Source organism: Nerophis ophidion, linkage group LG22 (assembly GCF_033978795.1).
Source record: "Nerophis ophidion isolate RoL-2023_Sa linkage group LG22, RoL_Noph_v1.0, whole genome shotgun sequence".
NCBI classification, from domain to species: Eukaryota; Metazoa; Chordata; class Actinopteri; order Syngnathiformes; family Syngnathidae; genus Nerophis; species Nerophis ophidion.
In genome coordinates this window covers 4,772,583-4,797,086 of record NC_084632.1, presented here as the reverse complement: position 1 = coordinate 4,797,086, position 24,504 = coordinate 4,772,583, and the positions used below count along the sequence as shown (strand labels likewise).

The following is a 24,504-nucleotide window of genomic DNA, read 5'->3' as shown; positions in this document are numbered from 1 at the left end:
TTTCGGTTGGCTTTTTGGTTGATTAAGCCCGTCAGATTTAGTTTCTCTGCAGGCGCTGGCTCTGGCTCGACGACTTTTGAGGTGCGTGTCACACATGCATCCATTTTGTGTAATTGTGGTCCACACATTAGCCTGCTACACATTCGCCTGAAAAATGTTTCCGCTTAGCCCCGCCCCCATTAGTTACTGTTGCTATGTCTGTCAAACTTTCGCTCCTACCTAGAAATTCAAAGCCGAGAAGAAAAATAAGTAATTTACATTTATTTATATAACGGATTTCACAGACAGAATCACAAAGTGTATTTAGAAAATGAAAGCATAGTAAAAAAAAAAAAAAAAAAACATTTTTTAAGTGAAATTTCCTCCCGTTCCTCGCGCCCCACCTGTCATGTCTCTATTCCCCACACTTTGAGAAACGCTGCACTAAATTAACCCTTGAGTCACCTTTCACCGAAAAACGGTCATTTTCTGCATTTGTTTTTTTGCATCCTCGACAAATCAGTTAAATCTAAAAGTTAGAGGGCTGAAATGTGGCCACATAGTTTTGAACAAGTTTTTATTTAAGACACTTTTTTGCAAAGGTATTTCAAATAGGAGATATTCATTTACCTTTGCCCATTTTGGTCACTCATTGACTGCCATTGTACGCACATTTTTCAAGATACTAAAAACCTTATTTGTTGGAATGCTTTTACCATGAATACTGCACGGATCTAAGCATGTCCCTTGGAAATACAAATGACTCCTCTCAACCACTATAGCAGGGGTAGGGAACCTATGGCTCTAGAGCCAGATGTGGTTCTTTTGATGACTGCATCTGGCTCTCGGATAAATCTTAGCTGACATTGCTTAACGCGATAATTATGAAATAATTTCGCTGGTAATCACAGTGCTAAAAATAACGTGCAAAACATAAAAAATTCCTTTGCATTTATATCCATCAATCCGTTTTCTACCGCACCTGTTCAAGAAGTCGCATTAATGGTAAGAAGTATTTTATGTCACGATTAGGGCGGGGGGTTGCAGCTTGCTGCGGGGTCGTTCTCCCAGGAAGGCAGGCGGACTACTCGGGACATGGCATTTAGGTAAAAACATGATTTAATTTAAACTAAAAAAAGACACAAACAAAAATCGCTCACAGGGGAGGCACAACTTGGGCTAAAAAACAAAGCTAACGCATAAACAGACTAAAAATGTAAATCAAACAAAACTTACTTGGCATGGCATGAAGCACGAAACTATAGCAAGGCATGAAACAAGTCAGCACAGGGCGACTGACTGGCAAAGACGAGCTTAAATACTGCCTCTGATTAGTGCTGGGATGCAGGTGAGCGGGCGTTTTGTCCACCAGAGACAGGTGGACAAAATGAGTAACCAAGGAAACCAGACAAGGGAGTGGAAAAAAACAGGAACTTAAAGAGTCCAAAGGACAAACAGCAACATGGCCAAACAAAAACATGATCAACAGATATGTTCATTACGCATGTTGGAAAGGGATGTTCGAAGTTTGCACACTAAATTTGCCAAATTGAATTCATGCAGAGAAGCTACACAACACACGAGGCTGCAACAAGACAATGGTGCCTCGTGTCCCAAAGAAGGGCAATAATGTCCTAAAACATAAAAAAAACCCACTAAAATAATAAAAAACGTAATATTTATGGATGACTCTAAAGCTGCTGAAAGAGTTAAAGCGTTGAAAGTTTAAAAAAATATATGTACGACTTACTTAAAACACTTTTACGAGTTTGACCATTTTTCGGCGATAGTGTGAGTTTTTGGGAAAAACTATCATAGTTCCAAAAATAATAATGCATCAAAATGAGTCTTGCTATGACCTATTAAAGGCCTACTGAAATGAGATGTTCTTTTTCAAACGGGGATAGCAGGTCCATTCTTTCATTTCGCTATATTGCCGTATTTTTGCTGAAAGGATTTAGTAGAGAACATCGACAATAAAGTTGGCAACTTTTGGTCGCTGATAAAAAAGCCTTGCCTGTACCGGAAGTAGCAGACGATGACATCACTGGTGGGAGGGCTCCTCAAACCCTCACATTGTTTATAATGTGAGCCTCCAGCATCAAGATCTATTCGGACCGGGAAAACGACAATTTCCACATTAATTTGAGCGAGGATGAAAGATTCGTGGATGAGGAAAGTGAGAGTGAAGGACTAGAGAACACTTTTTTTCGGGTCTGACCATTTTTCATCGCTAAGTAGGGATAGGAAAACTGGCATAGCTCCAAAAATAATAATGCATCAAAATCAGTTTTGTTATGAATCATTGACCGATTAAAGGCTGTAATTACCTCATCTAAAGTTTTCCACTTTGCTACTCAATTTTGGAAAATATTGCATTTTTTTCCCCCCATAATAACAAATGGTGTTTATTTTTTCACAAAAAGAGCATAAAACATGAAAAAACATTACAAATACATAACAACTTTATATCCATGAATAGGTCTTATGCTGTTGAAAAATGTAAAGTGTTGAAAGCTTAATAAAAATATTATGTATTACTTACTTACACTTTTTTTTAGCTTGACCGTTTTTTGGCTAAAGAGGGATCATGTGAGTTTTTGAAAAAAACCTGTCATAGTTCCAAATATAATAATGCATCAAAATCAATGTTGTTATTGACATATTAAAGACTGTAATTACCTCATCTAAAGTGTTCCACTTTGCAACTCGTTTGTGGATATTATGAATATTTTGTGTTTTTCCTGTCATAAAAAAAGGTTTTGTTTTTCTTACAAAAAAAAAAGCATAAAACTTAAATTACAAATATATAAAAACCTAAATGTATAGATAGGTCTGAAGTTGCTGAAGAATTTAAAGTGTGGAAAGACTTTCTTATAACACGTTTTTGAGTGTGACCATTTTTCATGGCTAAGTAGGGATAGTCTGAGTTTGTGGAGAAAACTGTTATAGCTCCAAAAATAATAATGCATCAAAATCAGTTTTGTTATGAATCATTGACCGATTAAAGGCTGTACTTACCTCATCTAAAGTATTCCACTTTGCTGCTCATTTTTGGAAAATATTGCATTTTTTTCTCCCCATAATAACAAATGGTGTTTGTTTTTTCACAAAAAGAGCATAAAACATGAAAAAAGATTACAAATACATAACAACTTTATATCGATGAATAGGTCTTATGCTGTTGAAAAATATAAAGTGTTAAAAGCTTAATAAAAATATTATGTATTACTTACTTATACTTTTTTTAGCTTGACCGTTTTTTGGCTAAAGAGGGATCGTGTGAGTTTTTGAAAAAAAAAAACCTGTCATAGTTCCAAATATAATAATGCATCAAAATCAATGTTGTTATTGACATATTAAAGACTGTAATTACCTCATCTAAAGTGTTCCACTTTGCAACTCCCTTGTGGATATTATGAATATTTTGTGTTTTTCCTGTCATAAAAAAAGGTTTTGTTTTTCTTACAAAAAAAAAAGCATAAAACTTAAATTACAAATATATAAAAACCTAAATGTATAGATAGGTCTGAAGTTGCTGAAGAATTTAAAGTGTGGAAAGACTTTCTTATAACACGTTTTTGAGTGTGACCATTTTTCATGGCTAAGTAGGGATAGTCTGAGTTTGTGGAGAAAACTGTTATAGCTCCAAAAATAATAATGCATCAAAATCAGTTTTGTTATGAATCATTGACCGATTAAAGGCTGTACTTACCTCATCTAAAGTATTCCACTTTGCTGCTCATTTTTGGAAAATATTGCATTTTTTTCTCCCCATAATAACAAATGGTGTTTGTTTTTTCACAAAAAGAGCATAAAACATGAAAAAAGATTACAAATACATAACAACTTTATATCGATGAATAGGTCTTATGCTGTTGAAAAATATAAAGTGTTAAAAGCTTAATAAAAATATTATGTATTACTTACTTATACTTTTTTTAGCTTGACCGTTTTTTGGCTAAAGAGGGATCGTGTGAGTTTTTGAAAAAAAAAAACCTGTCATAGTTCCAAATATAATAATGCATCAAAATCAATGTTGTTATTGACCTATTAAAGACTGTAATTACCTCATCTAAAGTGTTCCACTTTGCAACTCCCTTGTGGATATTATGAATATTTTGTTTTTCCTGTCATAAAAAAGGTTTTTTTTTTTTTACCAAAAAAAAGCATAAAACTTAAATTACAACTATATAAAAACCTAAATTTATAAATAGGTCTGAAGTTGCTGAAGAATTTAAAGTGTGGGAAGACTTTCTTATGACACGTTTTTGAGTGTGACCATTTTTCATCGCTAAGTAGGGATAGGAAAACTGTCATAGCTCCAAAAATAATAATGCATCAAAATCAGTTTTGTTATGAATCATTGACCGATTAAAGGCTGTACTTACCTCATCTAAAGTATTCTACTTTGCAACTCGTATTTGGAAAATATTGCATATTTGATGTTTTTCTCATAATAACAATTTGTTTTTGTTTTTGTTTTTTTGTTTTTTACAAAAAGAGCATAAAACATAAAAACAAATATACAACAACTTTATATTTCGGTAGATATGTCTGAGGCTGTTGAAAAATGTAAAGTGTTGAAAGTTTAAAAAAATAATATATTACTTTTTTTTGCCATTTTTTGGAAAACCAAAACTGTAGTAGTTCTAAAGATAATAATGCATCAAAATCCGTGTTGTTATGAATTATTGACCTATTAAAGGCTGTAATTACCTCATCTAAAGTATTCCACTTTGCAACTCGTTTTTGGAAATTATGAACATTTTGTGTTTTACCTGTGATGTAAAATGTTTTTTTTTTTTTTTTTACGAAAAAAACATCAAACTTAAGAAAAACTATTACAAATGTATTAAAAAAACGTATATCTATAGACAGGTCTGTAGCTGCTGAAGAATTTAAACCATTAAAAGTGAAAAAAAAATATTAGACTTTTGAGCGCAACCATTTTTCATTGCTTAGGAGGCTTAACGTAGTTTTGAATGAAGTGGACTCAAGGGCTAAAGAGTGAGACGCTGATGGTGTGTTTGACAAAGAAGCATCTTGGAGAAGTCCACTCTCCAAGGTAAATGTTGTACATTATGATTATGTACTACATTCTATTGCAGGGGTCACCAGCCTTTTTGAAACCAAGAGCTACTTCTTGAGTACTGATTAATGCCAAGGGCTACCAGTTTGATACACACTTAAATAAATTGCCAGAAATAGCCAATTTGCTCAAATTACCTTTAATAAATAAATATATATATATATATATATATATATATATATATATATATATATATATATATATATATATATATATATATATATATATATATAAATGGGTATTTCTGTCTGTCATTCCATCATACATTTTTTTTCCTTTGACTGAAGTTTTTTTTGTAGAGAATAAATGATGAAAAAAACGCTTAATTGAACGGTTTAAAAGAGGAGAAAACAGGAAAAAAATGAAAATTATATTTTGAAACATAGTTTATCTTCAATTTTGACTCTTTAAAATTCAAAATTCAACCGAAAAAAAGAAGAGAAAAACTAGCTAATTCGAATCTTTTTGAAAAAATTAAAAAGAGAATTTATGGGACATCATCAGTAATTTTTCCTGATTAAGATTAATTTTAGAATTTTGATGACATGATTTAAATAGGTTAAAATCCCAATCTGCATTTTGTTAAAAATATCTAACAAATTGAACCAAGCTATATTTCTAACAAAGACAAATCATTATTTCTTCCAGATTTTCCAGAACAAAAATTTTAAAAGAAATTCAAAAGAATTTGAAATAAGATTTAAATTTAATTCTAAAGATTTTCTAGATTTGCCAGAAAATTGTTTTTGAATTTCAATCATAATAAGTTTGAAGAAATATTTCACAAATATTCTTCGTCGAAAAAACAGAAGCTAAAATGAAAAATTAAATTCAAATTTATTTACTATTCTTTACAATAAAAAAATAAAAAAAATACTTGAACATTGATTTAAATTGTCAAGAAAGAAGAGGAAGGAATTTAAAAGGTAAAAAGGTATATGTGTTTAAAAATCCTAAAATCATTTTTAAGGTTGTATTTTTTCTCTAAAATTGTCTTTCCGAAAGTTATAAGAAGCAAAGTAAAAAAATAAATGAATTTATTTAAACAAGTGAAGACCAAGTCTTTAAAACCTTTTCTTGGATTTTCAAATTCTATTTGAGTTTTGTCTCTCTTAGAATTAAAAATGTCGAGCAAAGCGAGACCAGCTTTCTAGTAAATAAATAACATTTTAAAAATAGAGGCAGCTCACTGGTAAGTGCTGCTATTTGAGCTATTTTTAGAACAGGCCAGCGGGTGACTCATCTGGTCCTTACGGGCACCGCGTTGGTGACCCCTGCCCTATTGTATTCAATATTTATGTCACATATAGTAAATGGGTAATACTTGTATAGCGCTTTTCTACCTTCAAGGTACTCAAAGCACTTTGTCACTATTTCCACATTCACGCACTGATGGCGGGAGCTGCCATGCAAGGCCCAAACCACGACCCATCAGGAGAAAGGGTGACGAGTCTTGGACACAACGGACGTGACGAGGTTGGTAGAAGGTGGGAATTGAACCAGGAAACCTCAGGTTGCTGGCACGGCCACTCTCCCAACAGCGCCACGCCGTCCCTGAACTGTTTTGGTTGCCGAGCACGAATTGAATTAATCGTAGTTCATTTCAGTTTTGTAATACAACTTTATAGAAGTACAAGCTGCGTCACAGAGCCAACTGGCTCAGACGGTAGAGCGGCCGTGCCAAGAACTTCAGCTGTTCTTGGTTCGAATCCAGTTCCCGCCATCCTAGTCACGGCTGTTGTGTCCTCGGACAAGACTTCCCAGCGTTTTGGGTACCATCAAAGTATGATAAATACGGACCAGTCTTGCTCAAGGACACTACGAACGTGACGAGGTTGGTAGAAGGTGGGAATTGAACCAGGAACCCTCAAGTTGCTGGCACGGCCACTCTCCCAACAGCGCCACGCCGTCCCTGAACCGTTTTGGTTGCCGAGCACGAATTGGATTGATCGTAGTTCGTTTCAGTGGGTGATACTGTTTTGTAATACGACTTTATAGAAGTACAAGCCAACTGGCTCAGACGGTAGAGCGGCCGTGCCAAGAACTTCAGCTGTTCTTGGTTCGAATCCAATTCCCGCCATCCTAGTCACGGCTGTTGTGTCCTCGAACAAGACTTCCCAGCGCTTTGGGTACCATCAAAGTATAATAAATACGGACCATTTTTACGGACCAGTCGTGCTCAAGGACACTACGAACGTGACGAGGTTGGTAGAAGGTGGGAATTGAACCGGGAACCCTCAGGTTGCTGGCACGGCCACTCTCCCAACAGCGCCACGCCGTCCCTGAACCGTTTTGGTTGCCGAGCACGAATTGAATTGATCGTAGTTCATTTCAGTTTTGTAATACGACTTTATAGAAGTACAAGCCAACTGGCTCAGACGGTAGAACTTCAGCTGTTCTTGGTTCGAATCCAGTTCCCGCCATCCTAGTCACGGCTGTTGTGTCCTCGGACAAGACTACCATCAAGGTATAATAAATACGGACCGTTTTTAAACTCCTATCCCAAGGAGCATTTCTTTGGAGCCAAGCAAAGAGTATCAGAAAAGCCCTCGCCGTAGCTGACCTTTGACGTTCAGAGTGGTCGTCTGAGAAAGGAGGCCGGTCTTGAAGGTAATCCTGCTGTGCTGGGGCCTGGGTCTCTTCATGGTCAGGCTGTGCATGGTGCCCATGTGCTGGATCCTGTTGACGGCGTTGGAGTAGAGGCGGACGTTGTTGAGGAGCCACTCCACGTGGGCCACCACGTAGTTGAGCTCGCATGCAAAAGTGGCGACGCCGTCCTCCTCGATTTCCGCGGGTTCGAGGCGTCTCACCAACTTCAGCTTCCGCACTACGATGTCAAGAAAAGAGATTCAACGTACAGCACGTGCAGCTTTCAGCTCGAGAGATATTCCTCGGACCTACCTTCGACTTTGAGATGCGCCGTGCTCTGCGAGCCCCCGGCCGTGCAGCGATACTGGCCCGCGTCCATTGCAACCAACCCGTGGATGGTCAACTCCGCACCCCTGCCCTCTCGCCTCATGCGGTATTTGTTTGAGGTCTTCAGAGCCGTGCGACCTTTAAACCAGCGCACCGCCCTGGGGGAGGGCGCAAACTCACAGCGCAGCGTCACAGAGCTCTTCTCTTTGGCTTCCACGTCCTCCAAACCGCGCACAACTTGGAGGGGTCTCTCTGCGGGAGAGAGTACTCCAGCTGAAAGCGACACCACGATCCTTGGACGGATGTATTTAGCGCGGGCGGCTCCACCTACCTTGCACTGTAAGCTGAGCAGAAGAACGACTCTTGCCAGCGACGAAAACCACCGGCCCCGACATGGAGGTCTCTGTGGAAACGAGGCACAGGCTGTGCAGGGTTCCCTCCCTGTAGATATCCACCTCTTCGCTGGGCTCCAGCACTTTGCCATTCAGGGTCCACCTGGGCGGTCTCCCGGACTTAAGGCTGGTCTCCACTTGGAAGAGCGCAGGCTCCGGTTCCATCACTTCCACGGAGCTCATCCCCCGAATGATGCTGATAGCCTGCTCTGCATGGACAGCCAGGAGATACGCTTCTGTTACCAGCACTGTGTAGAACCGTGTTTTTTAACCTTTTCTGAGCCAGGGCACATTTTTTTTTATTGAAAAAAATCCCGTGGTACACCACCAGTAGAAGTCATTAAAAAACGTTGTCGCAATTGTTGGATATGACTATAAACCATAACCATAGCTCTTGTCTCAAAGTAGGTCTACTGTCACCACTTGTCACATCACGCCCTGACCTATTTGAAGTTTTTTGCTGTTTTTCTTGTGTGTAGTGTTTTCATTCTTGTCTTGCGCTACTATTTTGGTGTTGATTGTTAAGTCATGTACGGGTTTACTTTGTGGACGCCATCTGCTCTACCTGCTGTAAGTCTTTGCTGTCGTCCAGCATTCTGTTTTTGTTTACTTTGCAGCCAGTTCAGTCTTAGCTTCGTTTTGCATAGCCATCCCTAAGCTTCAATGCCTTTTCTTAGCGGCACTCAACTTTTGTTTATCTTTGGTTTAAGCGTTAGATACCTTTTTACCTGCAAACCATCGTCGCCGTTTCCGACATCTACAAAGCAATTAGCTACCGGCTGCCACCTACTGATATGCAAGAGTACTACACGGTTATTCTGCCGAGCTCTAGACAGCACCGACACTCAACAACGGCACATTTGCGGATTCTAATTACTGCTTTGCAAAAAGTATTTTTCACCCAAATAGGTGAAATTACCTAATTTCCCACGGCACACCAAACAATATCTAACGGTACACTGGTGGTTGAAAAACACTGGTGTAGAACATGGTACAGTAGAATCTCTGAAGTCCAAAGCCTCTGCGGTCTTCACCTTGCACATTTAAGATCTTAAACATCAAAAAACAAGGAACAACACGTATCAGGGACAGTTTGGGTCAATTATAAAATGGGGCTGGCTACAGTACTTCTTTTTTTTACCAGAACCGGCCCCAATTTTACCGGACAACGTCCGTGGACTCAGGACTTCAGGACTAAAAGACCTGAAGGTCCCAAAGTACCCCAAAAAGAAACGTATCTCCCTAACCATTGGGCTGGGGACCATTGTTAGGCCGCCCAAAAATGTCTGTTTGGGCCGCAGCGGTACTCAGTTGTAATACACCTTTCCACCACTTGTGTGACGATATCAAACAGAGTAAGTCTGGAGCTAAAGTTTTTGAAGCGCAAAAATTATGACTTAAGTGGTGAAGCTGTATTTTCATTTGCATGTAAAGTTTAATTAAGAAACATATATCATTAATTTAGTTATAATTTACTTAATTTTGCAATGCATTGGTGTATGTAAAAGTGTTTATGACTCCCTTCTTTGCAGTCGATTTTATTAGTATTTTATTTGTCACCCGCCCGATTTTAAGCCTTGATAATAGTCTTTGTGATTAACACAAACTCTAAGTAGGTTTGATATAATTATTGAATGCAATTCAAAGCAAGGGTAAGATTATTAGTTGTTGAAATTTGAGTGGACCCCAGGCCCCCTTATAGTGGAAATGTTGAGCCCTGTGGTCAAAAAGGTTAAGAACCCCTTACCTAAAGGTTCTAAAAGGACCCAAAACGGACTTAACCCTAAAAGGTTAGATGTAATTATTGAATATGATTAAAATCAAGAGTAAGATTACTAATTGTTCACATTTGAGTGGGCCCCAATCCCCCCTGTATTGGAAATGTTGAGCCCTGTGGTCAAAAAGGTTAAGAACCCCTGCTCTAAAGGTTCTAAAAGGACCCCAAACAGACTTAACCCTGAAAGGTTAGATGTCATTATTGAATATGATTAAAATCAAGAGTAAGATTACTAATTGTTCACATTTGAGTGGGCCCCAGTCCCCCCTGTAGTGGAAACGTGGAGCCCTGTGGTCAAAAAGGTTAAGAACCCCTGCCCTAAAGGTTCTAAAGGACTCCAAACAGACTTACCCCTAAAAGGTTATATGTCATTATTGAGTATGATTAAAATCAAGAGTAAGATTACTAATTGTTCAAATTTGAGTGGGTCCCAGTTCCCCCTGTAGTGGAAATGTTGATCGCCTGTGGTCAAAAAGGTTAAGAACCCCTGCCTTAAAGGTTCTAAAAGGACTCCAAACAGACTTAACCCTAAAAGGTTAGATGTAATTATTGAATATGATTAAAATCAAGAGTAAGATTACTAATTGTTCAAATTTGAGTGGGCCCCAGGCCCCTCGATAGTGGAAATGTTGATCCCTGTGATCAAAAAGGTTAAGAACCCTTGCCCTAAAGGTTCTAAAAGGACCCAAAACAAACTTAACCCTAAAAGGTTAGATGTAATTATTGAATATGATTAAAAACAAGAGTAAGATTACTAATTGTTGAAATTTGAGTGGGTCCCAGTCCCCCCTGTAGTGGAAATGTTGATCCCTGTGGTCAAAAAGGTTAAGAACCCCTGCCCTAAAGGTTCTAAAGGACCCCAAACAGACTTACCCCTAAAAGGTTATATGTCATTATTGAATATGATTAAAATCAAGAGTAAGATTACTAATTGTTCACATTTGAGTGGGCCCCAGGCCCCTTATAGTGGAAATGTTGAGCCCTGTGGTCAAAAAGGTTAAGAACCCCTGCCCTAAAGGTTCTAAAAGGACCCCAAACAGACTTAACCCTAAAAGGTTGGATGTAATTATTGAATATGATTAAAAACAAGAGTAAGATTACTAAATGTTCAAATTTGAGTGGGTCCCAGTTCCCCCTGTAGTGGAAATGTTGAGCCCTGCGGTCAAAAAGGTTAAGAACCCCTGCCTTAAAGGTTCTAAAAGGACCCCAAACAGACTTAACCCTAAAAGGTTAGATGTAATTATTGAATATGATTAAAATCAAGAGTAAGATTACTAATTGTTCAAATTTGAGTGGGCCCCAGGCCCCTCGATAGTGGAAATGTTGATCCCTGTGGTCAAAAAGGTTACGAACCCTTGCCCTAAAGGTTCTAAAAGGACCCCAAACAGACTTAACCCTAAAAGGTTAGATGTCATTATTGAATATGATTAAAATCAAGAGTAAGATTACTAATTGTTCACATTTGAGTGGGCCCCAGTCTCCCCTGTAGTGGAAATGTTGAGCCCTGGGGTAAAAAAGGTTAAGACCCCCAAAGAGACTTACTCCTAAAAGGTTGGATGTAATTATTGAATACGAAGAGTAAGATTACTAATTGTTTAAATTTGAGTGGGCCCCAGGCTCCTCAATAGTGGAAATGTTGATCCCTGCGGTCAAAAAGGTTAAGAACCCCTGCCCTAAAGGTTCTAAAGGACCCCAAACAGACTTACCCCTAAAAGGTTAGATGTAATTATTGAATATGTTTAAAATCAAGAGTAAGATTACTAATTGTTCAAATTTGAGTGGGACCCAGTCCCATCTGTAGTGGAAATGTTGAGCCCTGTGGTCAAAAAGGTTAAGAACCCTTGCCCTAAAGGTTCTAAAAGGACCCCAAACAGACTTAACCCTAAAAGGTTAGATGTAATTATTGAATATGATTAAAAACAAGAGTAAGATTACTAATTCTTCAAATTTGAGTGGGTCCCAGTCCCCCCTGTAGTGGAAATGTTAAGCCCTGTGGTCAAAAAGGTTAACAACCCCTGCCCTAAAGGTTCTAAAAGGACCCCAAACAGACTTAACCCTAAAAGGTTAGATGTAATTATTGAATATGATTAAAAACAAGAGTAAGATTACTAAATGTTCAGATTTGAGTGGGTCCCAGTCCCCCCTGTAGTGGAAATGTTGAGCCCTGCGGTCAAAAAGGTTAAGAACCCTTGCCCTAAAGGTTCTAAAAGGACCCCAAACAGACTTAACCCTAAAGGTTAGATGTAATTATTGAATATGATTAAAATCAAGAGTATTTGAGTGGGCCCCAGTCCCCCCTGCATTGGAAATGTTGAGCCTTGGGGTCAAAAAGGTTAAGAACCCCAAACAGACTTACTCCGAAAAGGTTGGATGTAATTATTGAATACGAAGAGTAAGATTGCTAATTGTTTAAATTTGAGTGGGTCCCAGGCCCCTCGATAGTGGAAATGTTGATCCCTACGGTCAAAAAGGTTAAGAACCCCTGCCCTAAAGGTTCTAAAAGGACCCCAAACAGACTTACCCCTAAAAGGTTAGATGTAATTATTGAATACGATTAAAATCAACACAAAGATTACTAATTGTTCAAATTTGAGTGCATCCCAGTCCCCCCTGTAGTGGAAATGTTGAGCCCTGGGGTCAAAAAAGTTAAGAACCTCTGCCCTAAAAGTTCTAAAGGACCCCAAACAGACTTAACACTAAAGGTCCTGGTTTCTCCAGATGGTCAAAAATGTACCCCAAGGGTCCAAGGTCGTCCTTCTGGATGAAATTCAGACTTTTTGGTATGGAATGGCATGGTATGCTCTTTGTTGTCATGGGTCACCACTTAACGGTGCCCTGTAAAAGGTGGGGAAGAAGGTATACGCTGCGGAAGGATGAGTAAAATAAAAAAAAAGTCGATCTCAGACGGGGCTCCCATCGCCGGAGGGGCCACAGACTGGGGCCGGGAAAAAAAACGGATTGCCAATAAGCTCGGATCAACAATTTACACAGGGCCACCCCATTTGTGATTGGGAACACTCCAGTTCCTTTGGGGCTTACAGGGCCCACATGGGTTGGTTTCGGACCTGGTCGATATTTAGAAAATGGGACTATAGGGTTTAAGTTGTGGACCTTCTAACTCTACAGTGCTATAACACAAACTCTACAGTATCAAGTCTACCATGAATTGATTAACGTGGACCCCGACTTAAACAAGTTGAAAAACGTATTTAGGTGTTACCATTTAGTGGTCAATTGTACGGAATATGTACTGAACTGTGCAATCTACTAATACAAGTATCAATCAATCAATCTGGAGTCTACTCTTTGTAGACTTTGGCTTACGGCCACACTACCCTGAACATGCCTGATCTCGTCCGATCTCGGAAGCTAAGCAGGGTAAGGCCTGGTTAGTACTTGGATGGGAGACTGCCTGGGAATACCAGGTGCTGTTAATGACCTATGGTTAATGGCCTTGGTTAATGGTTAATGGCCTTGTGGTTAGTGTCCACCCTGAGATCAGTAGGTTGTGAGTTCAAACCCCAGCTGAGTCATACCAAAGACTATAAAAATGGGACCCATTACCTCCCTGCTTGGCACTCAGCATCAAGGGTTGGAATTCGATCAATGTTTACTTATATAGCCCTAAATCACTAGTGTCTCAAAGGGCTGCACAAACCACTACGACATCCTCGGTAGGCCCACATAAGGGCAAGGAAAACTCACACCCAGTGGGACGTCGGTGACAATGATGACTATGAGAACCTTGGAGAGGAGGAAAGCAATGGATGTCGAGCGGGTCTAACATGATACTGTGAAAGTTCAATCCATAATGGATCCAACACAGTCGCGAGAGTCCAGTCCAAAGCGGATCCAACACAGCAGCGAGAGTCCCGTTCACAGCGGAGCCAGCAGGAAACCATCCCGAGTGGAGGCGGATCAGCAGCGCAGAGATGTCCCCAGCCGATACACAGGCAAGCAGTACATGGCCACCGGATCGGACCGGACCCCCTCCACAAGGGAGAGTGGGACAAAGGAGAAAAAGAAAAGAAACGGCAGATCAACTGGTCTAAAAAGGGAGTCTATTTAAAGGCTAGAGTATACAAATGAGTTTTAAGGTCAGACTTAAATGCTTCTACTGAGGTGGCATCTCGAACTGTTACCGGGAGGGCATTCCAGAGTACTGGAGCCCGAAATGAAAACGCTCTATAGCCCGCAGACTTTTTTGGGGCTTTGGGAATCACCAATAAGCCGGAGTCTTTTGAACGCAGATTTCTTGCCGGGACATATGGTACAATACAATCGGCAAGATAGGATGGAGCTAGACCATGTAGTATTTTATACGTAAGTAGTAAAACCTTAAAGTCACATCTTAAGTGCACTGGGGTTAAATTGGGGGTTAAATCACCAAAAATGATTCCTGGGTGCGACACCACTGCTGCTCACTGCTCCCCTCACCTCCCAGGGGGTGAACAAGGGGATGGGTCAAATGCAGAGGACACATTTCACCACAAATGCGGCTGCTAGACTTTTGACAAGAACAAGAAAGTTTGATCACATTACGCCTGTACTGTATATACCTTTATATACATATATACATACATATATACCTATACTGTATATACCTTTATATGCATATATACATACATATATACCTATACTGTATATACCTTTATATACATACATACATACATATATACCTATACTGTATATACCTTTATATACATACATACATATATACCTATACTGTATATACTTTTATATACATATATACATACATATATACCTATACTGTATATACCTTTATATACATATATACATACATATATACCTATACTGGCTCACCTGCACTGGCTTCCTGTGCACTTAAGATGTGACTTTAAGGTTTTACTACTTACGTATAAAATACTACACGGTCTAGCTCCATCCTATCTTGCCGATTGTATTGTACCGTATGTCCCGGCAAGAAATCTGCGTTCAAATGACTCCGGCTTATTAGTGATTCCTAGAGCCCAAAAAAAGTCTGCGGGCTATAGAGCGTTTTCCGTTCGGGCTCCAGTACTCTGGAATGCCCTCCCGGTAACAGTTCGAGATGCCACCTCAGTAGAAGCATTTAAGTCTCACCTTAAAACTCATCTGTATACTCTAGCCTTTAAATAGACCTCCTTTTTAGACCAGTTGATCTGCCGCTTCTTTTCTTTCTCCTATGTCCCCCCCCCTCCCTTGTGGAGGGGGTCCAGTCCGATGACCATGGATGAAGTACTGGCTGTCCAGAGTCGAGACCCAGGATGGACCGCTCGTCAGAACCCAGGATGGACCGCTCGCCTGTGTATCAGTTGGGGACATCTCTACGCTGCTGATCCGCTTCCGCTTGAGATGGTTTCCTGTGGACGGGACTCTCGCTGCTGTCTTGGATCCGCTTTGAACTGAACTCTCGCGGCTGTGTTGGAGCCACTATGGATTGAACTTTCACAGTATCATGTTAGACCCGCTCGACATCCATTGCTTTCGGTCCCCTAGAGGGGGGGGGGGGGGGTTGCCCACATCTGAGGTCCTCTCCAAGGCTTCTCATAGTCAGGATTGTCACTGGCGTCCCACTGGGTGTGAGTTTTCCTTGCCCTTTTGTGGGTTCTTCCCAGGATGTTGTAGTCGTAATGATTTGTGCAGTCCTTTGAGACATTTGTGATTTGGGGCTATATAAATAAATATTGATTGATTGATTGATTGATTGATTGATTGAACTAGCGTGTGTGTGGCTATCGTTGCTACTTTAACTTTTAACTTGTAGATGCTTTGCTTTGTCTACTTATTGTGTCTGTTCTTCTTAGGCAACACCCACTCCAAAAGAAGCACCAGCTTCAGGCGTGTTGAGGGACGACGTAAATACATCGGAAGTTACAGAATGTGAGTACGCACCATCGAAAATAGTGTTTCTTCCGAGTAGTTGTACACTGTTACACGTGTTCACGGACTACTTTATAAATGTCCGAACTGAATACTTGAAGATTTCATCAGTGTGACCCTACATCGGATCGGATGTCGGTTAGCGTCCCAAAATTAGGATTCGCGGAGTTCCCACGTTGTAACCGATATATCTCACCCTCCACCAGAAGCTGACAAGATGTTTTGTCGTCTCCCGCGTCGCAGACGTAGGTGTCTTCATCCGAGGAGCATACGTCGTCGATGGTGAGCTGCCTGAAGACGTCTTGGCAGATCAGATGGTACTTCTTGCCGGACTGGAGCTCCCGCCTGTTCTTGTACCATCGGACTTGAGCGTTGGCCCGGGACACCTGGCACTCCAGCAGACCTCTGTGGTGGTACATGGCGATCTTGACCCTCAGGGGGCGCACTATTTGGACCGGGAGCTCTGAGGATTGAGAAAACAGGCAATATTGTAGCATATTTTTAAGATGATCTCGAAAAGGGATGTAACGATCGATCAGTCAATCGATGTTTACTTATATATTCCTAAATCACGAGTGTCTCAAAAGGCTGCACAAGCCACAACGACATCCTCGGCTCAGATCCCACATCAGGGCAAGGAAAAACACAACCCAGTTGGACAATGAGAAACCTTGGAGTGGACCACAGATGTGGGGACCTCCCCTGGGCGACCGGTGCAATGAACGTCGAGTGAATCTAACATAAAATAGTGAGAGTCCAGTCCGTAGTGGATCTAACATAATAGTGTGAGAGTCCAGTCCATAGTGGATCTAACATAATAGTGAGAGTCCAGTCCGTATTGGATCTAACATAATAGTGTGAGAGTCCAGTTCATAGTGGATCTAACACAATAGTGAGAGTCCAGTCCGTAGCTGGTCTAACATAATAGTGTGAGACTGGGACTTGGAGGTGCTGATCTAGCACAATATCATGAGAGTCCAGTTCATAGTGGATCTAACACAATAGTGACAGTCCAGTCCATAGTGGATCTAACATAATAGTGTGAGAGTCCAGTCCTTAGTGGATCTAACACAATATCATGAGAGTCCAATCCATAGTGGATCTAACATAATAGTGAGTCCAGTCGATAGTGGATCCAACACATTAGTGAGAGTCCAGTCCATAGTGGATCTAGCACAATATCATGAGAGTCCAGCTCATAGTGGATCTAACACAATAGTGAGAGTCCAGTCCTTAGCTGGTCTAACATAATAGTGTGAGAGTCCAGTCCATAGTGGATCTAGCACAATATCATGAGAGTCCAGTTCATAGTGGATCTAACACAATAGTGAGTCCAGTCCATAGTGGATCTAACACAATAGTGTGAGAGTCCAGTTCATAGTGGATCTAACATAATAGTGAGTCCAGTCCTTAGTGGATCTAACACAATATCATGAGAGTCCAGTTCATAGTGGATCTAACATAATAGTGAGTCCACTCCATAGTGGATCTAACACATTAGTGAGAGTCCAGTCCATAGTGGATCTAGCACAATATCATGAAAGTCCAGCTCATAGTGGATCTAACACAACAGTGAGAGTCCAGTCCGTAGCTGGTCTAACATAATAGTGTGAGAGTCCAGTCCATAGTGGATCTAGCACAATATCATGAGAGTCCAGTTCATAGTGGATCTAACACAATAGTGAGTCCAGTCCATAGTGGATCTAACACAATAGTGTGAGAGTCCAGTCCATAGTGGATCTAACATAATAGTGAGTCCAGTCCATAGTAGATCTAACACAATAGTGTGAGAGTCCAGTCCATAGTGGATCTAACATAATAGTGAGTCCAGTCCATAGTAGATCTAACACAATAGTTTGAGAGTCCAGTCCATATTGGATCTAGCACAATATCATGAGAGTCCAGTTCATAGTGGATCTAACATAATAGTGTGAGAGTCCAGTCCATAGTGGATCTAACATAATAGTGTGAGAGTCCAGTCCATAGTGGATCTAGCATAATAGTGTGAGAGTCCTGTCCATAGTGGATCTAACACATATCATGAGAGTCCAGTTCATAGTGGATCTAACATAATAGTGAGTCCAGTCCATAGTGGATCTAACATAATAGTGTGAGAGTCCAGTCCATACTGGATCTAGCACAATATCATGAGAGTCCAGTTTGTAGTGGATCTAACATAATAGTGAGTCCAGTCCATAGTGGATCCAACATAATAGTGTGAGAGTCCAGTCCATAGTGGATCTAACACATTATCATGAGAGTCCAGTTCATAGTGGATCTAACATAATAGTGAGAGTCCAGTCCATAGTGGATCAAGCATAATAGTGAGAGTCCAACGTGTCCTAGGTCTTCTCTGTGGCCTCCTGATGGTCGGACGTGCCCTAAACACTTCCCTCGGGTGGCATCCTGACCAGATGCCCGAACCACCTCATCTGGCTCCTCTCCATGTGGAGGAGCAGCGGCTTTACTTTGAGTTCCTCCCGGATGGCAGAGCTTCTCACCCTATCTCTAAGGGAGAGACACAAACTCATTTGGGCCGCTTGTACCCGTGATCTTGTCCTTTCGGTCATGACCCAAAGCTCATGACCATAGGTGAGGATGGGAACGTAGATCGACCGATAAATTGAGAGCTTTGCCTTCCGGCTCAGCTCCTTCTTCACCACAACGGATCGATACAGCGTCCGCATTACTGATGACGCCGCACCGATCCGCCTGTCGATCTCACGATCCACTCTTCCCTCACTCGTGAACAAGACTCCGAGGTACTTGAACTCCTCCACTTGGGGCAGGGTCTCCTCCCCAACCCGGAGATGGCACTCCACCCTTTTCCGGGCAAGAACCATGGACTGGGACTTGGAGGTGCTGATTCCCATCCCAGTCACTTCGCAATCGGCTATGAACCGTTCCAGTGAGAGCTGAAGATCCTGGCCAGATGAAGCCATCAGGACCACATTCTGCAAAAAGCAGAGACCTAATCCTGGTAGCCACCAAACCGGATCCCCTCAACACCTTGACTGCGCCTAGAAATTCAATCAATCAATCAATGTTTATTTATATAGCCCCAAATCACAAATGTCTCAAAGGACTGCACAAATCATTACGACTACAACATCCTCGGAAGAACCCACAAAAGGGCAAGGAAAACTCACACCCAGTGGGCAGGGAGAATTCACATCCAGTGGGACGCCAGTGACAATGCTGACTATGAGAAACCTTGGAGGGGACCTCAGATGTGGGCAACCCCCCCCCCCCCCGACCCCCCTCCTCTAGGGGACCGAAAGCAATGGATGTCGAGCGGGTCTAACATGATACTGTGAAAGTTCAATCCATAGTGGCTCCAACACAGCCACGAGAGTTCAGTTCAAAACGGATCCAAGACAGCAGCGAGAGTCCCGTCCACAGGAAACCATCTCAAGCGGACATCAGCAGCGTAGAGATGTCCCCAACCGATACACAGGCGAGCGGTCCATCCTGGGTCTCGACTCTGGAAAGCCAGTACTTCATCCATGGTCATCGGACCGGACCCCCACCACAAGGGAGAGGGGGACATAGGAGAAAGAAAAGAAGCGGCAGATCAACTGGTCTAAAAGGGAGGTCTATTTAAAGGCTAGAGTATACAGATGAGTTTTAAGGTGAGACTTAAATGCTTCTACTGAGGTAGCATCTCGAACTGTTACCGGGAGGGCATTCCAGAGTACTGGAGCCCGAACGGAAAACGCTCTATAGCCCGCAGACTTTTTTTGGGCTCTAGGAATCACTAATAAGACGGAGTCTTTTGAACGCAGATTTCTTGTCCATAAAAGTTATCAACAGAATCGGTGACAAAGGGCAGCCTTGGTGGAGTCCAACCCTCACTGGAAACGGGTCCGACTTACTGCGGACCAAGCTCTGACACTGATCATACAGGGAGCGGACCACCACAATCAGACAGTCCGATACAGTCTGAACAGGACTTCCCGAGGGACACAAAGCACAGTTGATTACAACAATAGTTGTAATCTATTGTTATTCAATTTCATTCTCAGCCTGTTGAAATTGTGTAGGACTTATTACAAAAAAGTAATAAAACTAGGGACTGACCTTTGACTGTAAGAGTGGCACAAGACCAGACCCGCTGGGCAAAGAATCGGATCTGGCCAGCGTGCTCCGGTCTGACAGACTTAAAAGACAAGGTGTGGATTTGACCTGAAACCACATTCACAACAGAAGGATCCCTGTTTACATCTGGTTTGCTTTTACTGACTGACTCTCATGTTACTAGATCCTGAACAGGTACTGAATGTTACTAGATCCTGAACAGGTACTGAATGTTACTAGATCCTGAACAGGTACTGACTCACTCACCCTGATGTCTGATCTTTATGTTGTCCCCGTGTCGGATCCTGCAGTCGTCCCTGTACCAGCGGCCCTCCACGTCCTCCAAGTTGACTTCACACAGGAAGCTGACGGACTGGCGCTCCATGGTGTCCACATCCTCCAGCTCCTTTAGCACCTGGATGTCCCGGGCTGCAAGGCAAGTACTTGGTAAACACACCGACTGCTATAGTGACCCCTGCGCTAGCTTGTTAGCATTATCATGCTAACTTTTTTTTTTAATCCAATTTTACAGCCGAAAGCCTCATATGACACCGGCTAACTGTTAGCACGATAACATTACCATGCTAACTTTCCCAGACAATTTTGCAGTCGAGCGCCTCGGAGTTATCAAATTAGGACTTGACACATGCTAGCACGCTAACACCACCATGTTAAATTTCTTAGCGAATTTTTCAATTAACTTGGCAGTTGACGCATGGTAACTGTTAACATGCTAACATTGACATTCTTTCATGCTAAATTACCTCGCTAACTTTTTCAGCCGATTTTGTGGCCAAACACCTCAGTCATATGCTTTGGAACTTGACTCATGCTAATTGTTAGCATGCTAAAATTGTCACGCTAACTTTTTTATCCAATTTTACAGCCGAAAGCCTTAGAGTCACATGACATATGCTAAATGTTAGCATGCTATCATTACCATGCTTACTTTTCCCGCCGAGAGCCTCAGAGTTATCAAATTAGTACTTGACATATGCTAATGTTAACATGCTAGCATGCTAACACTACCATGGTAACTTTTTCAGCCAATTTTGTAGTCGAACGCCTCGGAGTCATATAACTTGGCAGCTAACATTGACATTCTATCATGCTAAATTACCCCGCTAACTTTTTCAGCCAATTTTGTGGCCGAACACCTAAGTCATATGCTTTGGAACTTGACTCATGCTAATTTTTAGCATGCTAAAATTGTCACGTTAACTTTTTATCCAAGCCGAAAGCCTTAGAGTCACAGGACACACGCTAACTGTTAGCATGCTATCATTACCATGCTTACTTTTCCCGCCGAGAGCCTCAGAGTTATCAAATTAGTACCTGACATATGCTAATGTTAGCATGCTAACACTACCCTGGTAACTTTTTCAGCCAATTTTGTAGTCGAACGCCTCGGAGTCATATAACTTGGCAGCTAACATTGACATTCTATCATGCTAAATTACCTCGCTAACTTTTTCAGCCGATTTTGTGGCCAAACACCTGAGTCATATGCTTTGGAACTTGACTCATGCTAATTTTTAACATGCTAAAATTGTCACGTTAACTTTTTATCCATTTTTACAGCCGAAAGCCTTAGTCACATGACACATGCCAACTGTTAGCATGCTATCATTACCATGCTTACTTTTACTGCCGAGAGCCTCAGAGTTATCAAATTAGTACTTGACATATGCTAATGTTAACATGGTAGCATGCTAACACTACCATGGTAACTTTTTCAGCCAATTTTGTAGTCGAACGCCTCAGAGTCATATAACTTGGTAGCTAACATTGACATTCTATCATGCTAAATTACCTCGCCAACTTTTTCAACCGATTTTGTGGCTGAACACCTCAGTCATATGCTTTGGAACTTGACTCATGCTAATTGTTAGCATGCTAAAATTGTCACGTTAACTTTTTTATCCAATTTTACAGCCGAAAGCCTTAGAGTCACATGACACATGCTAAATGTTAGCATGCTATCATTACCATGCTTACTTTTCCCGATGAGATCCTCAGAGTTATCAAATTAGTACTTGACATATGCTAATGTTAACATGCTAGCATGCTAACACTACCATGGTAACTTTTTCAGCCAATTTTGTAGTCGAACGCCTCAGAGTCATATAACTTGGCAGCTAACATTGACATTCTATCATGCTAAATTACCTCGCTAACTTTTTCAGCCGATTTTGTGGCTGAACACCTCAGTCATATGCTTTGGAACTTGACTCATGCTAATTGTTAGCATGCTAAAATTGTCACGCTAACTTTTTTATCCAATTTTACAGCCGAAAGCCTTAGAGTCACATGACACATGCTAACTGTTAGCATGCTATGATTACCATGCTTACTTTTCCCGCCGAGAGCCTCAGAGTTATCAAATTAGTACTTGACATATGCTAATGTTAACATCCTAGCATGCTAACACTACCATGGTAACTTTTTCAGCCAATTTTGTAGTCGAACGCCTCGGAGTCATATAACTTGGTAGCTAACATTGACATTCTATCATGCTAAATTACACACGTTAACTTTTTCAGCCGATTTTGTGGCCGAACACCTCAGTCATATGCTTTGGAACTTGACTCATGCTAATTTTTAGTATGCTAAAATTGTCACGTTAACTTTTTATCCAAGCCGAAAGCCTTAGAGTCACATGACACACGCTAACTGTTAGCATGCTATCATTACCATGCTTACTTTTCCCGCCGAGAGCCTCAGAGTTATCAAATTAGTACTTGACATATGCTAATGTTAACATGCTAGCATGCTATAACACTACCATGGTAACTTTTTCAGACAATTTTGTAGTCGAACGACTCGGAGTCATATAACTTGGCAGCTAACATTGACATTCTATCATGCTAAATTACCTCGCTAACTTTTTCAGCCAATTTTGTGGCTGAACCTCAGTCATATGCTTTGGAACTTGACTCATGCTAATTTTTAGCATGCTGAAATTGTCACGTTAACTTTTTATCCAAGCCGAAAGCCTTAGAGTCACATGACACATGCTAACTGTTAGCATGCTATCATTACCATGCTTACTTTTCCCGCCGAGAGCCTTAGAGTTATCAAATTAGTACTTGACATATGCTAATGTTAACATGGTAGCATGCTAACACTACCATGGTAACTTTTTCAGCCAATTTTGTAGTCGAACGCCTCAGAGTCATATAACTTGGCAGCTAACATTGACATTCTATCATGCTAAATTACCTCGCTAACTTTTTCAACCGATTTTGTGGCTGAACACCTCAGTCATATGCTTTGGAACTTGACTCATGCTAATTGTTAGCATGCTAGAATTGTCACGCTAACTTTTTTATCCAATTTTACAGCCGAAAGCCTTAGAGTCACATGACACATGCTAACTGTTAGCATGCTATCATTACCATGCTTACTTTTCCCGCCGAGAGCCTCAGAGTTATCAAATTAGTACTTGACATATGCTAATGTTAACACGCTAGCATGCTAACTCTACCATGGTAACTTTTTCAGCCAATTTTGTAGTCGAACGCCTCAGAGTCATATAACTTGGCAGCTAACATTGACATTCTATCATGCTAAATTACCTCGCTAACTTTTTCAGCCAATTTTGTGGCTGAACACCTCAGTCATATGCTTTGGAACTTGACTCATGCTAATTGTTAGCATGCTAAAATTGTCACGTTAACTTTTTATCCAAGCCGAAAGCCTTAGAGTCACATGACACACGCTAACTGTTAGCATGCTATCATTACCATGCTTACTTTTCCCGCCGAGAGCCTCAGAGTCATCAAATTAGTACTTGACATATGCTAATGTTAACATGCTAGCATGCTAACACTACCATGGTAACTTTTTCAGCCAATTTTTTAGTCGAACGCCTCAGAGTCATATAACTTGGCAGCTAACATTGACATTCTATCATGCTAAATTACCTCGCTAACTTTTTCAGCCAATTTTGTGGCTGAGCACCTCAGTCATATGCTTTGGAACTTGACTCATGCTAATTGTTAGCATGCTAAAATTGTCACGCTAACGTTTTTATCCAATTTTACAGCCGAAAGCCTTAGAGTCACATGACACACGCTAACTGTTAGCATGCTATCATTACCATGCTTACTTTTACCGCCAAGAGACTCTGAGTTATCAAATTAGTACTTAACATATGCTAATGTTAACATGCTAGCATGCTAACACTACCATGGTAACTTTTTCAGCCAATTTTTTAGTCGAACGCCTCGGAGTCATATAACTTGGCAGCTAACATTGATATTCTATCATGCTAAATTACCTCGCTAACTTTTTCAGCCAATTTTGTGGCTGAACACCTCAGTCATATGCTTTGGAACTTGACTCATGCTAATTGTTAGCATGCTAAAATTGTCACGTTAACTTTT

At 40.9% G+C, this 24,504-nt stretch overlaps 1 protein-coding gene, 1 long non-coding RNA gene and 1 pseudogene across 7 annotated transcripts in view; 2 read left to right on the top strand and 1 right to left on the bottom strand.

Moving 5' to 3' along the window:
- LOC133540468 (uncharacterized) overlaps positions 1–19,278 on the top strand; it is an 83,529-nt gene extending 64,251 nt beyond the window's left edge. The window contains exons 5-6 of the long non-coding RNA XR_009803642.1: positions 15,964–16,039; positions 16,283–19,278. This is a non-coding gene — a long non-coding RNA (uncharacterized LOC133540468). The remainder of the gene's footprint in view (positions 1–15,963; positions 16,040–16,282) is intronic.
- Positions 1–24,504, bottom strand: part of obscna (obscurin, cytoskeletal calmodulin and titin-interacting RhoGEF a) — a 171,852-nt gene that overhangs the window by 138,310 nt on the left and 9,038 nt on the right. For all 6 annotated transcript variants that reach the window (XM_061883080.1, XM_061883082.1, XM_061883081.1 and 3 more), the window contains exons 4-9: positions 20,384–20,545; positions 20,120–20,224; positions 16,236–16,502; positions 8,319–8,588; positions 7,973–8,239; positions 7,635–7,898 (exon numbers count right to left, since the gene is read on the bottom strand). In XM_061883080.1, the coding sequence (XP_061739064.1) occupies positions 7,635–7,898; positions 7,973–8,239; positions 8,319–8,588; positions 16,236–16,502; positions 20,120–20,224; positions 20,384–20,545 (1,335 nt within the window). The remainder of the gene's footprint in view (positions 1–7,634; positions 7,899–7,972; positions 8,240–8,318; positions 8,589–16,235; positions 16,503–20,119; positions 20,225–20,383; positions 20,546–24,504) is intronic.
- Positions 13,475–13,593, top strand: LOC133540973 (5S ribosomal RNA; annotated as a pseudogene).